Source organism: Rattus norvegicus, chromosome 4 (genome assembly GCF_021556685.1).
Source record: "Rattus norvegicus strain SHRSP/BbbUtx chromosome 4, alternate assembly SHRSP_T2T, whole genome shotgun sequence".
Lineage (NCBI taxonomy): Eukaryota > Metazoa > Chordata > Mammalia > Rodentia > Muridae > Rattus > Rattus norvegicus.
Genome location: NC_141537.1, coordinates 171,893,884 through 171,912,229, shown reverse-complemented (window position 1 = coordinate 171,912,229; position 18,346 = coordinate 171,893,884). Strand labels below are relative to the sequence as shown.

Genomic DNA, 18,346 nt, shown 5'->3' with positions numbered 1-18,346 from the left:
ATTTATGTCCTTGCCAATAGGTTGTCAGAGTATAATGGTCATCGAAAGCAGAGAATGAGCATTCTAAACTTCATTTACTGTTAAATGTTTCCTCAGGATGGATCCATCTAAGATTGAGATGTACACCCCACTCCCTGTAGAAATCTCTTCTTGGGCTTGACTCGTAGGTCAAATCAAACCGTCTCCTGCTACATGGGCTCCCAACATTGTCTGAGCGAAGCACAAGTTTCAAAACAACTTTATTTTATTGCATCACCTAAAGGCCTATGGCAAGATGGCCTCCACACCCATCATGCTCCTTCCCATCATTCTCAGTGACTGAAGCTCTTTCACATTCTCTGTTCACGTCTAGATTTTCGCTCTTCCCACAAAATCTCCTGTGATTGGTTAATAGTGCCAGCTTCACAGACTCTAGAACCACCTAGGATAAAAGCCCCTAGGCACACTTGTGAGGGAGTTTCTAGACTAGGTTCATGGAGGTGGGAAGACTCACTCTACCTATGACGGAATCATCCGTTCTGGGATCCTGGGCTGATTATCGTGGAGAAAGCAAACTGAACACCATCGTCCTTCTCGGCTTTCTGATGGTGGATAGAGTGTGACCAGCCATCCCTCTCTCCTGCCTCGTGCCTTCCTCAACATGATTGACTGTGCCCTCAAACTGGGAACCAAAGCAAACCCCGCCTTCTTTAGGCTGTTTTTGTCACTTATAATAATTTGTCAAGGCAGAAAAAAGCAATGTGTGTCCTTTCCACATTCTGATGCCCAGAGCAATCCTATCCACTCAGGCCTCTGTAATTACTTAGAGGCAGACATCCTCCATCAAACCCTACAAGGCCCTAAGAGTTCTCCGTCTCCCTCACAACAGCCTGTGAATTTTTCCATGTTTTGCTACTCTGGGTTACATGCTTAAATCATGAATTTGTGTGTTCACCTTTCCCATCAACTATCTAAGCTGAGAGACGCTGGGTCAGCTCACAGCTATAGTCATAGCCTGCTTAAATCAATAAGCGGCATGGAGTACCTACATATCTTTTCATTATTTCAATGAATGCACCCGACTTTCTTCTGGTTGGATATGTCCCAGAGCCCCGCCACTTTGAGCCACTTATCACGGGGGGTGAAAGCTGCCCTGGACCAGCTGCAAAGTTCCCAGAGCTCCAATGACACACAGTCCTTTCAGTTCATCAGCCCCAACCCCCATACTCAACATCCACGGTCCGCACCAGAGAAGAACAATGAAAATCACCTGGTCTCGATGCCTAATCCTCTCACTTGTCCTCTCGTGCAGGCTGGTTCCAGAGGCTACAGCAGATGTTGAAGAAACCTCAGGTAAAAGAAAGAAAAAAAAAAAAAGAAAAAAAAAGGTGGGGTTGGGGATGGAGCAGTGGTGTGGCCATAAAGAAGCTTGCCATAAGGAGAAGAGAGGGAAAAGTGGAAATACTACGTGTAGTCTCGTTCCGAACTTGAAATTGTCCAGAGGTTTCTGAGTAAAGATGTGTATTGCCCACACCTCCACTCCTCTTACTGCAGAAGGTCTCGGCACTCCCCGGGAACCCAGATGGCTCACAGACATCCCAGCTACGGTGGAACTCATCGCCGCCGCTGAAGTGGCTGTCATAGGCTTCTTCCAGGTTTGTGATACGCCCCACCTGTATACCCCAAAGTCGGGCACGCTCGGTCTTGTGGTAGTCAAGCCAGGGGCCTGGTGGGCTAGTGACGTAGATTTGGGAGTGAGAGGGCACGCTTCCAGTAATGCTTTCAGATTGTTATCAGAGTCCCCTTCCTTTCAAAGCAGTCTGTCCGCCCTCTGCATGAGGTCTTTCTCTCGCTTGCTTCACATTCTGAGTCTCCTTACCTGTGGGCACTTTGAAAGAAAGGGGGTGTCTGCAGGAAGTCAGTCAAACCTGGCCATTGTCCTAAACAACCTCAGTCTGCCTGTGCCCATAGTACCTCGTCCATAGGCAGAAGTGAAAGTAAAGGCACTTTTAAATTTTATTAATTTATTAATTTATTTATTATTTAAGATAGGGTCTCACGACTCAGGCTGGCCTTGAACTTACAGTGCTGTCCGTGCTTCTCTCAAACGGACAGTCCTCCTGCTTTAGCCTCCCGAGGAATGGGCTAATGGGACTATGCCACACACACTCAGGCTAAACCTATGTTTTATGACCAGGAAGGTTATTCTAAGACAGAAAGGGAGGCCCCCACTTATCTTTCTCACATTCTCCGAATACGAGGAAGTGACAGGATCACTGACAGCTTCCACACTGGGTGTTGGCTAACGCAGTCATACAGGAGAGGGTCTCGTCCTGGCCTTCCCCTCTCGCTCTGGTAACAGCAGCTGGCAATCCTCACAGCTAACCCAGCCCCATTCAGACCTCCTTGTCTACTTCCCACTCCTTGATTCCAACTCACAGTCATCCCGCCCATTCTGTGGACGCAGTCGGAAATGGGCTGCCAGTGGGAGTCAGGTTTTGGTGCCAAGGGGTCTGAGCTTCAGAAAAAGAGCAAAGAAGAGTGCAGTAACATCAAGGACCACCAGATGGTGACACTGGGTCCTTGAGCAATTCAATTCAAAGGCCCAGGTCACCAACCAGGGGGCCAGACAGCCAACTAATAAATGTCCTCAGCTTCTAAGTGAATAACCCTCTTGCTTCTGTCTTGTGATCCCAGATTCGAGAGTAGCAATCTTCCCTTCTCCTTTAACACGGCCTTTAGCTCATTGAGATGCAGGGAAAACGAGTGGACACTTGTGAACTGCCTGGAGTTTCTGTGGACAACCATCCTAACACAGCAAGGAGGACAGTGCCAGTGTCTGTGAGAGGACAGAGGCCATCACTAATGGCTGACTTCCCAGCTCCCTCACTGCAAGCCTGGGATACAACAGCTACCAGAGAGGATATGACCCTCAGGTCCTGCACGTCTCCCAAGGACCATGCTAAAGACCTCTCCTTGATATTACATCTCTGTTTCTCCACAAATTGTTTCCAAAACATTTGTCTCCCTGGGCATATGGATGGCTGTGTAGTCCAACTTGGCAGACCTCTGGAAGCCGAGACTTCCCTCAGCTACAGGTAGAATTCAGGCTGTATGACAAGACCATACGATTTTGATAATAACCTATATTCTCATAGAGCCTGGGACACTCAAAAGTGCCAGTGCAAGTAGCCTGCATGTGTAAGGATAACTTTTGTTTTACTTGACCTTTAACTTTTGGAATGAGCATAGTTTTCTTCCCCCTATGTCTCTTCGCTCAAAAATGACCTGTGGGTTTGTTTCTCTTTTGTTTGTTTGGTTTTGTGTTTAGGATTTGGAAATACCGATCGTGTCTATATTCCGGAGCATGGCACAGCAGTTCCAAGATGTATCATTCGGAATCAGCAACCATTCTGAGGTCCTGACCCATTACAACGTCACCAGCAACAGCATCTGCCTCTTTCGATTGGTAAGCTGGGTCGGCAGCTCCAGCCTTCCTCTAGTTTTCCCTCGTGAGACAGGAACGGACTCTATGTCTTTGACATTAACGGTGGTGCCAAGTTCAGGGACATCGTTGACCAGGACGGTGACTCAGTTCAGGCTGGCAAAGCAGGTGGGGATGTCCTTGCAGAGGACAGGGACTGAGAGCCAGGTGTGGCGCTAATGGTACTGCTTGGTCCCTTACCAGAAAAAAAAGGGTGGGTCAGTCGCTGAGTGTTTATTGACTTCTTACCTCTGTAGAATAAAAGGTCTGACTGGATTATCTCTAGGGTCACGTTAAACAGTAAAGTTGCACACACACACACACACACACACACACACACACACACACACACACACACCAGGGACGGTGAGACAGACAGACAGAGACCAGGAGTTTCATGATGTAGATCATATATACTTATGTATATATATGATGAGTTTTCATGTAGCTCAGGATGGCCACTTGACACATGGATGAAGATGACCTTAAACTTCTGACCCTTCAAATACTGAGGTCACAGGCATGACCACCTATGCGGTACAGGGGAATCAAAGCCAGGGCTCCATGGGTACTAGGTGAGCACACTTCAATCGAGCTACATGCCCAGCCCCATAAACTTTTTATATTTTAATATGCTGATCAGTTGACTTAAGTTTATCAAACATCATATTAGACGGCTCGTATGTGTCAGGAGCTGGTGATAATGACATATTGAACACACTGTCCGCTCTTATAGATCCTAAAATGGAGCGAAGATTATAGTCAGTCTACAAACCCAGAACATCACAGTGGGTAAGGTGGTGTTACAGGAATGAAAATAGAGTGGAACTTAGAAAATAAAATAACGCAAAGGGGACAGTCAAACTGGGAAGTATGTGTTGGATCAATATGGGTCCTCTAAGGGGAATCGTGGCCAAAGGAGGAAAACTAAATGTACTTAAGAATCAGTGTTGCCGACTGGACCCCACGGCACAGGTTGCAGGGAAAGGAATAGAAGACAGGAAGGATTTTTGAGAACCATGTTTGTGCTAAAATTACAGTACCAGTAACTTAGATTTGTACTTAAATTGATTGGTATCCGGAAGCCCCCAAAGCCTTTGAATCAGGGGGATAACATGGACAGGAGTGAGCTGTAGCAAGATTATTTTGTACACAAGGAATGAGATGGGTTATTAGGAAAAGATATGTGAAGCAAGAGACCTTGTCAGCTCAGCAAAATAGACTACGTGAAACTTATTAAGGGTCTATAGCAGCAGCCGGAGAGACAGCCCGGAAGTTAAGAGTGCTGGATGGCCTTGCAGAGACCCGGGTTTCATTCCCAGGAGCCACGTTGCATCTCTCAACTGCAGTTCCAGGAGATCTGACTCCATTTCTGGCCTTCCCAGATCCCAAGAGCACATGTGGGTCACAGACTGAAATGTAGGCAAAATACCCATCCGTGTATATATTTTCTAAATGAGGCCTGGAGGGTCTGTAGTGGAGAAGCAGCAATAGAAGTAAAAGAAAGGGTGCTTTGCCAAGGTAGGAGATGCAGCCCTGTGAGCCCAGCAGTCAGGGGTCTAAGGCAAGAGGACCACAGGTTCAAGGCCATCCCCACACCCCACCCCAAAACAGCTGAGCAAGCCTGCGGGTGGTGTGCACTTGCTTACAATGTATTCTTTATAAAGCCGTATTGGCGGCTCTTTTGAGCTCTGCCCCCTTCCTTAGCATCTGTTTTATATCGACCACTATGACAGCCCTACTTTGAGTGAAGTCTTGGAACTTTGGTGGACAAAATTTATGTGCCATGCCAGAAAATAAACAGGCTGGTTTTGTGTCCCTTGGTTGGCAGTGCTGGGAAAGATTGGAGTTTCCAGGCCAACAGTTACATAAACACTTTTCCCAGTTTACATTTTCAAAGGTTTGCTACATATGTTACTAAGATGATCGTTTAGGAGTCCAGAATAACTTTAATAAAGAAAAAATGAACCTGTACTATTTTTCATCAGGGAACTCGAGCCTATTGCAAACTTTCTGGGAACTTTTAAATTTAGATCCACATTTTATCATTCTTAGTTTTCCACAGTTTGCTTAATTTTTTTATGAAGTTTGATGTGTGCTTGTGTATGTGTGTGTGTATGTGTGTGTGTGTCTGTCTGCCTATTCGTGTGTATGACTGTGTCTGTGTGTATCCAATCTATGATAGCTACTAGTATAGTTGTCACTAAATATGAAGAAAGAATATGATTCATGAATTTTCAGTGGGGGAAATAGTTTCTGGTAGATTGAAGCAACTCGCTATAGTTTCCCAGCCGTCAGGAAGCGCCTGATTCATACTCCACGCCCCCGTTCTACTGCACTACAACGGCTCTCTAAAGCACTCAAGGAAACTCTTGTAATGATTCTTGTACATTTACACACGTGTGTCTCTGTGTGTGTTTATGTATTCGTATGTTCTTTTGAGTGCCGCAAAGGCCGGAAGACTGCGTCAGATCTGCTGAAGTTGGAGTTATAGGCAGTTGCAAACCATCAGGTACTGAGACCTGAATTCAGGTCCTCTGCAAGAGGCCCAAGCACTCTTAACCACTTAACCATTTCTCTAGCCCCAGAAGAAAATCTCTGTCTTCACAGTAGGCTGAATTAATTTAATATACCTTATTCTGAAGTCTCCATTTTAAAACTTTATCCCAAACTATTTCCTAAACCCCTTGTATTAATATATCTAGCCCAAAAGTTAATATCAGAATTTAAGTTAGATGCCATATAGCTTGGTAGCAATTTTTCAGAATTTAGAGTTACTGGGTTCACAACAGTAAGAATGTAAGAGGAAATAATGGTTAAGCAAGAGAACGGGGTTGGGGATTTAGCTCAGTGGTAGAGTGCTTGCTTAGCAAGCACAAGGCCCTGGGTTCAGTCCTCAGCTCCGGAAAAAAAGCAAAAAAAAAAAAAAAAACAAAACAAAACAAAACAAAACAAAGCAAGAGAACACAGACTCATTATTAACGAGCCTACAAAAGCAGTGTTTGTAGAACCATATTAGGCTGGGGTTTCTATGACTGTGGTGAAGCACCGTGACCAAAAGTAACTTGGGAAAGGGTTTGTTTGTAACTTGGGAAAGGGTTTGTTTCTTCTTCAACGTTCTGTTACAGTGTATCAGTCAGGGTGGGCTCAAGGCAGGAGCCGGGAGGAAGGACCTGATACAGAAGCCATGGGGAGGAGTGCTGCTAGGTGGCTTGCTTTCCATGGCTTGCTCAGCCTGTTTTCTTCCATAACTCAAGTCCACCACCCTGAGAGAGGCAACACCCACCGTGGTCTAGGCCCACATTAATCATTAATCAGGGAAATGGCTTACAGTGTTGGTTCTACACCAGCCTTAAGGAGCCATCTTTAGCTTGGGTCAAGTTGACCAAAAGAAGCCAGTATTAAGAGTGACTCCTTGTCAACTTGACACACAAATGTATCACTCTTGGGGTTCTTGTTCATCTCCCGAATCTCATATTAATGCTAATATCACAACACAGAACATAAATAACTTTTAAAGTCCCACAGCCTTTAAACTTCCAAACACTTCAAGAGTACATTCTCTTTAAAATATCCAAAGTCTCTTTAAAAGTTCAAAGGCCCTCTGAAACAACCAAAGTCCTTCTTCTAATACTCCAAAGTTATGGGCTTCTGTGGGAAAAAATCATATCTAAAAGATAAATATTTTCTTATCCCAAGAGGTGAGACCCAAAGCACAGCCATAATCAAATTGAAGCAAAACCCTTCAAGATTGTCGGTAACTCATTGCCCAGTGTCCAGGACTCACAGTCTTCTGGGCTCCAGAGGGCTTAGCAAGCATCCACTCTGGTTCTGTCATTTATGCATATGTCCCTGTCATAGCATATGTCACTTGCCCAGGAGGCTCATATTGGCTCCACTTCAGGCCTGCCACTTCACTTGGTGGTCATCACCCAGTCCTGGCATCTCTAATATGCCGGGGTCTCCACTGGAGCTGCGACAGAATCTTCACCAATGGCCTTTCCTGGACTCTCTTCAGGGGCTCTTTGACAAGGTTCAGCAGCTCTTCATGACCCTTTTATGCTGCCAAAATCAGAAACACAAGGCAGACTCTTATAGGTGATAGAGCTTGGCTACCAGCATAAGATGCAGCCTTGGCCTCTCTTAACCACTGCTTCTGTGTGCTGACCCCGAGGAAGCAGTCCCAGAAGATTTCACCTTAGTGATGTTGGTCTCTTCTTGACTGCAACTGGTTCCCCAGCCCCAATTGACCATGAGTCTGTAGTCTCAATTTAAAATACCACATGAAGAACTCTCCAACTTGCCTCAAAACTTCACAAGTTGAACCTCTAACACCTACACCGCTCTCAGCAGTCTCTTCCAAACCTCCCACAGAAAAAAGGGCTCTGAACACTCAATGGCTTTTATAGCCCAAAGTTCCCCCCAATCCGTCACAAGCCTCCCGTAACAACAATGTCATATCCATCCCAGCAATAGTCTACACTGGTACTGATTTCTGTCTTAGAGTTTCTGTGGCTGTGATAAAGACCATTACCAACACCCATGTGGGGAAGAGAGTGTTGATTTGGCTTAACAGTCACTGTTCATTACCAAGGGAAGCCCAATTAGAAACTCAAGGCAGGAACCTGAAGCAGAGACCAGAAAGAACCAGCCAGTAAGCAGTACTCCTCTATAGTCTCAGATTCACTTCCTGCCTCCAGGTTCCGGTTTGGCTCCTCCCCTCAATGACAGATAAACCCTTTCCTTCTCAGATTGCTTTGACCACAGTAGTGGGCACAGTAATAGAAAACAAACTAGGAAATGAACTTAACTAGTGCAGACTGACTCATATAAAGGATTCCAGGAAGAGCCTAAGCAAAACTCAGGGAGCAGTAAGAAGTCTCAGGGACGGTGTGGCTGTCAGGGATCCAGCCTGTGAGTGGGGAAGCATGGAGAGCCTCTGCTTTTCCGAACAGTCCCACAGAGATGTAATCCTCACAGGAATCCAATTCCTGGGGTCAGTGGACCGTGAGCCTGTCCTATTGTTTGAGTGCCTGTACTATTTGGGGTTTTCTTATTCTCTTCTATTTTAAGAAATAAAGTTAGCCCAACTCTGACCCAGCAGGATATGAAAGATATAGTGTCATTCTTGGCCCCAGTACAGTGACTTTTGAGTGCTTGGCATAAGAGATGTACCAGATGTACCAGATAAGGGAAGAAGAGATAACTATGGAAAAGAGAGAAGTCATACACATCAAGTGATTATACTTTATAAAGTATGTGTTTAGCTGGACATGGTGGTGCATACCTGTAAGCCCACACTTTGGAGACTGACAGAAGAACCCAAGAGTTGAAGGTCATCCTTGGCTACACAGCAAATTTTAAGCCATCCTGGGCTCCAGAAGACACAAACAAACAAAAGTATATAAGTACATAGCAGCTGAGCAACATGCGTGTGTGTGCATGTGTGAATGTGTGTGTGCACATGTGTGCATGTGTGTGCGTGTGTGTGGATGTACATGTGAGTGCATGAGTGTGCGTGTGTGCATGTGAGTGTGTGTGCGTGTGTGTGAGTGTATGCATGTGCATGTATATGTGTTGGTGTGTGTGCCTGTGTGTGTGTGCGTGTGTGCATGTGTGTGAGTGTATGCATGTGCATGTATATGTGTTGGTGTATGTGTCTGTGTGCGTGTGTGAGGGATGTGCATGTGTGTGAGATCAAAGACATGAGGCAAACGCTTAAGTCACTTTTCAGCCCTACCCAAGCTACTTTGTGACTGAGTTGTCATAAAATATTATAGCTTCAGTTTATAGGAATTTGAACGGGTCATGTGGTGCACGCCTGTAATTCCAGGGAGGATCTGGAGTTCGGATTCACCTTGGCTACACTGAAAACCAATACCCAACCTCACTTCAGGAAATCCTGACTGAAATAAAGAAATAAAAAGTAAGACAGAAGAATATAAATGAGATGAGTTTTAGTGCATTTTCTGAAAAAGCTGTATTTTGTCAGCGAGCTCTCAGGATTGCAGAGGAAGACCCCTCCTAGCTGGACTTGAGCTGCGTTTAAAACAACACCTCCTGAGCTCATAACCCTTCCAGCTGCTCCTTTTCGATTTTGGCGTCTCTGTCCCCAGGGAGGATATCTTAAGTAAAACTCTTCGCAAACCCTGGCAGAATAGATGTTTAGAACGTCCCCCAAAGCCTTCCTCTAGGGTAGAGCTTTCTCTGCTTCACATTATGCAAATGATCCCCTTGGCGCAAAGCACACTTCCTGGTCAAATGCTGCCTCCAGGAACCCTACACAAGAGCCCTCCTGAGTTTATTAGTTTAGGAAATAATGAAATAACCGGGTATGCTTTGTTGGAAGAACCCCAGCAACTGGAGAGCCTGCAGGGGCGGGGCGGCTTATTGAAAGGCTCTCACTGCCCAGGGAGGAAACTTCATCCCTGCTGCACACACTCTGTCCCTTCTCCACATCCCCTTGTCTAGTAACACCTGGAGTTCCTGGCGCCCCCAGCTCTGCAGTTCTGGGAAACCAAGGAACTGCCAGGAAAGGCGGCGGGAGGGCAGGGCCTCCGGGTCCACGTGCTGCCAGACTAGCTGCGCACACAAGCCAGGCGTCTGTGTCCTAGAAAAATAATCTTCGAGCACTTGGACACAGTCAGTATTAAGAGGGCCTTGACGATGATGGTGGTGGTGACTTGAGTGGGCTGTAATAGCAAGGCCCTAAGTGTGAGATATTCTGCCAGCTGGCAAGCCAGGCCTTAAGTAACAGAGAAGGTTCAAGAGAGGCAATCTCTCTCTCTCTCTCTCTCTCTCTCTCTCTCTCTCTCTCTCTCTCTCTCCCTTCCCTTCCTCCCTCTCTCCCTCTCTCCCTTCCCCTCACCCCCCTCTGTGCAAGCATCTGATTGGTCTGGCTGCCTTTGACTGACTGGCTGCCTGTCACTGTGAATGTCTGCTCATCTGTCTTTGTGTCTGTGTGTGGATATGTGCCTATGGGAACAGGTGTTGGCAGAGCCCAGAGGCCTCCGATCTCCTTGGAGCTGGAGTTATAAACTGTTGGGAGTCACCTGAATTCAGATCTTCTGAAAGAGGGGCAAACTCTCTCAACCTCTCTCGAACCCCCTGTATTTTGTTTTATTTGTTTGTTTAAGACAAGATCTTAATTCTATCATTCGGCAAGACCTAGAACGTCCCATGTATCCCAGACTGGCCTTGAACTGCTGGGAATCCTCCTGCCTGGTCTGTCTAAATTCTGGTATGAAAGTCATGAACCACAGCAGCAACCTTCTACTTTGTTTGTTTGTTTGTTTGTTTGTTTTTATGACTTGGTGTAAATATTGGGACTGTCAAGCTGAACCAGGGCCACAGAGCCTTTTCCTATTGCTCTTCCTCTCCTCAATGTTCCTACCAAGAGTGTGCTGGATTTCAGCACACATGCATGTGTGCCAAATGACTTCACACACACCCCCCCCCACCTCAGACTCACTGTCACCTGGAGTTTCTGATCCTCCTGCCTCTACTTCTATAGTCCTGGGATTGCAGCAGTCAGCATGTGTATTTCACAGAAAGCTGGAGATCAAACCTAGAGCTTCCTGCAAGCCAGATCAGCATTCTACCAGCTGATCCACACATCTCTAGTACGACTTCTGTGTTTGCTGCCAGGACACACACACATACACACACACACACACACACACACACACACACACACACACACACATAGATATATATATATATACCTGGCAAGCCAGTGCTCTACCACTGACCTACTGCTAGCCTGTGCTTCACATTTTAACCATATCTAGTGCTTTGGATGGATTTCCCCCCAATAATTCTAATTTAGAAGTATATTTTCTATACCTTGGCATTTATTATTTCATGAATTTAATTTGCTTAAGATATTCTTTTAACGTTTAGTTTTAGTTTTTTTTTTTTAATCTTTGCGTGTATGTTCCAATGTTCAACAGGGAGATGCGACTGCCCGGTAATACTGGAGTCTGGTATGTTAGAAGCTACATGTTACATAATGCATGCAGGCAGTCCTTAAAGGGATAAATCAAGTTTGAGCAACTTCCCAACCAAAGGAGGAATCGTGGGAAGTAACTAAATGCAGAATAGGCCAGAAGTTAAGAAAAGGGAATTCAGAACAGCTGCACTGATGGAAAATTCAATAGATCAGTGATTATATTACATAAAATTAGCCCTTAAAACCCAAGTAGAGAAAAGAGCCCCTGAGGGTAGGACACTTACTTCCTGTCTTTGGAGCTGTGCTCAGTGTCTGTCTCATTTTCAAATGTTATTTACCACTTGATCTTAGCCAAAAGGCCGAGAAGCGATTCAAATGCTATTCATCCATGATCTCAGGCGATGTTTGAGAGGGGGCCACTCTGTCCTTTGATACGGCTTGTCTTGTTTTTAAATATAGGTAGATAATAAGCAGCTACGTTTGGACGCCGAAGACATTGACGATCTCGATGCTGCCAAGCTGAGCCGTTTCATTCACTTGAACAACCTCCACTGGGTGACGGAGTACAGCCCTATGGTAAACCCTGATCCCCACCGCCAGTCTTTTATGCTCGTGCGTCATGAAGGGCCTTTGTTCCCAGAACAGAGATGTCCTCTCCACTGTTAGTAACTGTCTCTCATTGAACACCTAGCTTGTCGTTTATGCTGGCATCTTCACTAACCCTTTAAGATGGACGGGTTCAGTTCCTCCCTCCCTATTGGACAAAGAGAGAAACAGACACAACGAGAATAAATGGACTACAACACAACTCACAAGAAAAATAAAAACCCAAAAGACAAAATACAATGTATCTGGATGGAAACCTTCAGAATCAGGAGTCTCTCTGCCTAAGTGTGCTCTCTGGAGGTCGCTGGCTTTGAGACAGACTCAAAACCACCTTTCTCAGGCTGTGATCAAGGAGGCGTCTTCCCTCTTTGCTTTTCTTATTGCTGTGATAGGGGCAGCTTAAGGAAGGAATCGTTTCTTTTGGCTCACAGTTTGGGAGATACAGTTCATCGTGGTGTGGAGTCAAGAATGTGAGGCTGGTCCAGAACCAAGAGTGCAAAGGAAGGGACACAGTCTTCAGATCGCTTTGACCTTGCTTCTCTTTCCCTCTTGTCCAGAACTGAAACCCATCGGTTTGCTCTACCCACCTTCATGGTGGACTCTCTCTCTTGAAGCTCTTCTAGAAACACCCTCACAGACACGACCAGAAGTGTACCCCCTAGGTGGTTCTCAATCCAATCAAGTTGAGCACAAGAGTAACCACACAGTCTACTTTCTCTGGACTGTCCCCATTGGCGCTATTGTGTCCACTGGACTGCATGTGGACTTGGGAAAAAGTGTTCTACTGTTTCCTGTGCACATGACCTGAACCTAGTGTCATAGTGTCTTGGGTGCCAGCCAAACAATATGAGGACACATCCTCCTAAACCCTTAGACCTGGCCCAGCTGTCATCTCACGCACAGTGACGTAAATCACAGCAATGTGTCCTTTTTAAATTTGATATTAGTATAGAAGGCAAATCACATCAAGAGGAAGTCAGGAAAGAGCCTCTTTAGAGCATCATGTTTAATTTTTACTGGGGCTCTCCCATATTCAAAGAAACCCCTCCTCATTTGGAGAGCTGACCACTCAGCAGCTTGTCCGTGCTGGCACAAAAGTTTGTGCTAGAAAAACCAGGCAGAAAGTCACAGCCATGCCCTGCCCCCGTGTGTATAGTCAATGTACACACTCGGTGTGTGGCTTTGCTGAGATAAAGCCCGTTACTTCTGCACCCCCATCCCATGCCTTTTGGTTCCTTGGGTCACTTCACTTTACTTTTCCCAAGAATTCCTTCTGCTTTTAGAAGAATGGATCCTACTCTGAATTTAAGTCGCAAGACTCAGTTACTATAGTTACAAATATTACCATAGCAAGAGTCAATTATTTGTCACACAGTGCCCCCAATGAAAACTGAATCTGCTCTTAAAGCCCAAGAAAAAGTCTTTAGGAAACACTTCTGACCACACTTGCTGATCCATGGTCTTTCTGTGATCAGCTGTGCTAGAAAAACCTCACACAGATCCTAGGGGGTCAGCCGCTGGGCATGGGGTGTCTGGACAGAGTACAGACATTGCCAGGCTGAAGTCATCTGCAGGCTCCACCAATGCTGAATGGTCTGGTTGCAAGGATCTAGGTCAACAAACATGCTCCCATTGTTGCCGTATAAATCCGACCTTAGGGCTGCTTGGCTACCCCCAGAGTAAAGGGTGTAACAAAGAATGATACCCATCCTAACTTAACCTTGGCCTTCCAGCATCTCCACAATGTCCCCTTAGCTACTAATTTGGTTCTGTTTATTTTTATGTATGGGGTGAGCGGTGGTCCACACAACTGCCTGAAAGCCCAATGGTCGAACTTACTTTGAAGGTTCGTTTTTGTGACTTTGCGATCATGTTTGTTTGGGCGTATGTGCACCCTAGGTAAGCATGTGACTTCGGAAGTCAGAGGGTGTCGAGTGCCCTGAAGCTGGTGTGAAAGGCAGTTGCCAGCCACCAGGCATGGTGGGAAGAGCCAAACCTTGGTTCTGAGCGTGGATAGCCCAGAATCTTAACCCCTAAACTGTCCTTCCAGCCCCAGATGATTGTACCTTTTAGTTTAATTTTATATTTTTGTATTTTCTTTTTGGTTTTTGAGACAGGGTTTCTTTGTGTAGCCCTTGGCTATCCTAGAACTCTCTCTGTAGACCAAGCCAGCTTCAAACTCACAGAGATCCACCTGCCTCTGCTTCCCGAGTGCTGGGATTAAGGGCGTGTGCCACCACCTCCCTGCTCATAATTGTACTTTTAAAAATTATTTATTTATTGCATATGTGCTTGAGTAAATGTACGTGTACCACATGCCTGCATGAACCATAGGATGCCAGGAGAGAGTGTTAGATCTCCAGAACTGGAGTTATAGGCAATTGTCAGCCACCTTATGGGTGCTAGGAACCAAGCCAATGCCCTTTTTATAAGAAGGATTAAAAAATTAAATGTGTTTTTAACTCATTCTCCAATCCCCAATGATTTTACTTGTTAAAAATGGTTTTATTTATCATTTGACAACTCCATACATGTATTCAATGGGTTTTGAACCCATTCAAACTGGTGAAGCTTTTAAGAGTCATCTTAAAGGCTGTTTGCTTTTGTCGTAATTCTGTTCATTGCACTGGCATACCTCTGTACCTCTGCGCCTCTCCCTCTCCCTCTCTTTTCCCTCCTTCCCTCCCTCTCTCCCTCCATCCATCCCTCCCTCCCTGAACTCCTCTCCCCCTTCATCCCTCTCTCCATTTCTCCCTCCTTCACTTCCCCCCTCTCCCTCCCTCCCTCCTTCTCTCCCCCTTCTCTCCCTCGCTCTTTCCATTCTTCTTCTATAGCAAATCTTACTTTTCCAGATTGGAGCTGGCTTATTTAACACCATGGTTCAGACCCATCTTCTCCTGATAATGAACAAGGCTTCCCCAGAGTATGAAGAAAGCCTGCGTAGCTATCAGAAGGCAGCTAAGCTCTTCCAGGGACAGGTGAGTTGGGAATGGTCACCACCACAAGGAAGATGGGGCTGGGAAGAAGGAAATACTATGGTTTTGAGGGTGTCAGGTAGGATGTAAGAAGTGAAAAAATTGAAATTAAAGATACTCTGTGTTGTAAACCCATGTAATCTATCTTCCAGCTGTGGCTTTGTGGTTTTTACACACTGATCTGTAGGGAGACAAGGTGTAAATATGATGAGAGTCTACCAAGCATGGGGAGGGGGAGGGGCTGCCTCATTCATCACACATCCTTAGAACCCTCCCTCCCTCCCTTCTTCCCTCCCTTCCTCCCTCCCTCCTTCCCTTCCTCCCTCCCTCCCTTCTGAGTGCATTTCTGTTTGAGATCTCTGAAACAACCATCCTCAATTGCAGAATCAAGCAGAAGCCTTTCTAATGAGATCCATTTGATTATCACATAAGCTATCTTGGGGAGGACCAGTCCCCTGACATGGGAAGCACTGTGTGTTCCTGAATACAGACAATTCTTTCTTCAGAAGACCACAAGGATTTCCACCTGGGATTGATTTGACTTAAACAGTCCTCTCTCCCTGATCTCCAGACAGACAATCCTCTCCCTGCTCCCCAGACAGTCCATGCTCCCCAGACGGTCAGTCCTCTCTCCCTGCTCCCCAGACAGACAGTCCTCTCCCTGCTCCCCAGACAGACAGCCCTCTCCCTGCTCCCCAGACAGTCCATATTCCCCAGACAGACAGTCCTCTCTCCCTGTTCACCAGACAGACAGTCCTCTCCCTGCTCCCCAGACAGACAGTTCTCTCCCTGCTCCCCAGACAGACAGTTCTCTATCCCTGCTCCCCAGACAGACAGTTCTCTCCCTGCTCCACAGACAGACAGCCCTCTCCCTGCTCCACAGACAGATAGTCCTCTCTCTGCTCCCCAGACAGCCCTCTCCCTGCTCCCCAGCTCGTCCCTAGTTTCATTTCTACATTTCAGTTGCTCACAGTTACCTATGGGCTCAAAGTAGTAAGTGGAGAATTCCAGACACACACAGCCCACAGCTTTAAGGGTCTTCCGCTGCCACATATTATTACAATGGTTTTGTTTCATTACTAGCTATTATATCCAACCTGTGTACATACAGCAGGGAAAAGCACTGTCTGTGACTCTAGGGAGCCCTTGAGGTGGGGGTTCTTAGAATATAACACTTATCAAACCTGTGCTACAGAAGACAATCGCCAAATACACTGTCTCATTTTATCCCTACCCCCAGCAGTATGTTTTCCAAAAAAGAAAACTGAGTTTCAAAGAAACTAAGTTGCCCAAATCAGAGCCAGGAAGACAGAATCGGACTTAACCTCATTCTCTGCTTTAATCACGGGGCTATCTATAGTCTTTAGCCCAGGGAAACATCAAAGTGTCCTCAAAGCCCAAACTGTCTTACAATGTCATTTTTATTTCTTATCAGGTTGTGGGAGTGGGTGAGGATGCCCAGAGCGACTATCAGAGAGCATTGGATCCCCTGAAGCTAGAGTTGCAGGGTGCTGTGAACTAGGCCAAATACAGGTCCTCTGCTACAGCAGTATAAACTCTTAACCTCTGAGACATCTCTCTAAACCAGTGCCTCCCAGTCTATGGGTCACCTAAGACCACCGGAAAAACACAGACTTACATTACATTGTAACACTAGCCAAGTTACAGTTATGAAGTAGCAACAAAAATAATTTGATGGTTGGGGGTAAGGATCATCACGATATGAGGGACTGTATTAAAAGTGGCAGCATTGGGAAGGTTGAGAATTATTTCTCTAACCCAGAATTCCAAGTTCGTGCAGTTACATTGACTAAAGAGATAAAATACCAAAGCAAGAAAAATAAATTTCAAATTGATTTAAATTCAATCAAGATGGGGTATGTGTATGTGGAGAGATAGGTAGGTAATAGCTAGATGGTAGATAGCTAGATAGATATATAGATAGTGGTTGATAGAGAGATAGAAAGATTGTAGATAGCTAGATGATAGATAGATAGATAGATAGATAGATAGATAGATAGATAGATAGATAGATAGATAGATAGATTTTTATATAGCCCAGGCCAGCCTCGAACTTGCTGACTTGCTGTAATTAAGGGTAACTCTGAACTTCTGGTCCTCCTACCTCTGACTCTCAAGTGCTGGAATTCCCAGACTGTTTCGAATACTCCATCATGCCAGGCTTTAATTTAAATTAAAATGATGTGACACTAACTATAAATTCAGTCTGCCTAGTGACAGCAGTGACAAGTGTCTCTTTGCCCCCACCCCCAGGATCTCAGCTGGACCCTTTTCTTTCAACTCTCTCCCACTATAGATTCTCTTTGTTCTGGTGGACAGCGGCAAAAGGGAAAACGGAAAGGTGATAGCCTATTTCAGACTAAAAGAGTCTCAGCTGCCAGCTCTGGCCATTTACGAATCTGTGGATGACAAGTGGGACGCCCTGACCATCACAGAAGTTACGGTGGAGAAGGTCCAAAGCTTCTGCAATGGATTCCTAAAGGGTATGCTGTTGGTGAGTATGTGGGGCTTCAAGTAAAACTCCTGTGTTGTTCTCTCTGTGTGTTCAGTTTCTATGGAATCGGAGGTCTTTAGCCCTGGGTGTGAGAACAGAGGGTGGTGTGCATGGAGAGGTCATAGGAGGGTGAGTCTGAGCACATGGTTAGTGAGACACTATTAGCAAGAGATGCTGACTTACAAAGGCTTTGTACACACAAACTGGATTTGGAATTTCTCCATTTTTTTTATTAAAGAGCCAATGGGAATTAATTTAAATCCCAAATAAAGAGCTCATATATGAGGCTCATGTTATGTACTCTGGTGACTGAGGCAGGTTGAGTGCCATAGTTTGAAGCCAGCCTGCGATACACAGTAAGTTTAGTTCAGCCAGAACTGCACGGTGAGACAAACAGAAGAGGTCAGTACATCAGCAGACAGAAGAGGTTCAAAGTGAGGGTGCATTTAAAGTTTCCCATGAGTCAGGAACCATGCATTCTTTGCTGTTTTTCAGAGAGATCAGAAAGCTGAAAACGACTCTGGGAAGGAGGAGCTCTGACCGCTCCCTGGAACTTGAACTCGCTGTTCTCTGTCTATTCCGTGCTGAATAAAAAGGAGCCGTTCCAGCCTCTGCAACACTCAGGATCACTGGGTGTTCTGACAAGGGGCGGGAGGGGCACAATCATTCGTGTCTGAACATCTCACTTGCCTCTTGTTTCCAACTTCTTATCCCCTCTCCCCAAACCCAGTTTCCTACTGTTTGAGTGCTGGGAATACACGGGCTTCAGAAACAGGGGGCGTCCCCGTGAAGGACAAGCGTTCCTAGAGAGAGGATGTTCCCGTGTGTCACTGACA

General features: G+C 45.7%; 1 protein-coding gene across 2 annotated transcripts; it reads left to right on the top strand.

Moving 5' to 3' along the window:
* The first annotated feature begins 1,188 nt into the window (after positions 1 to 1,188).
* Positions 1,189 to 18,188, top strand: Erp27 (endoplasmic reticulum protein 27). Of its 2 annotated transcripts, NM_001106625.1 has the most exons (7): positions 1,189 to 1,332; positions 1,534 to 1,634; positions 3,311 to 3,448; positions 11,874 to 11,990; positions 14,873 to 14,998; positions 17,313 to 17,510; positions 18,006 to 18,186. In NM_001106625.1, the coding sequence occupies exons 1-7, from the start codon at positions 1,239 to 1,241 to the stop codon at positions 18,048 to 18,050; spliced, it is 819 nt and encodes a 272-aa protein (NP_001100095.1). In that variant the 5' UTR covers positions 1,189 to 1,238; the 3' UTR covers positions 18,051 to 18,186. The 2 variants fall into 2 exon arrangements, with proteins under 2 accessions (NP_001100095.1, XP_087513182.1); XM_087657056.1 differs by lacking the exons at positions 1,189 to 1,332; positions 1,534 to 1,634 and adding an exon at positions 2,339 to 3,077 and having other exon boundaries at positions 18,006 to 18,188.
* Positions 18,189 to 18,346: the final 158 nt, after the last annotated feature.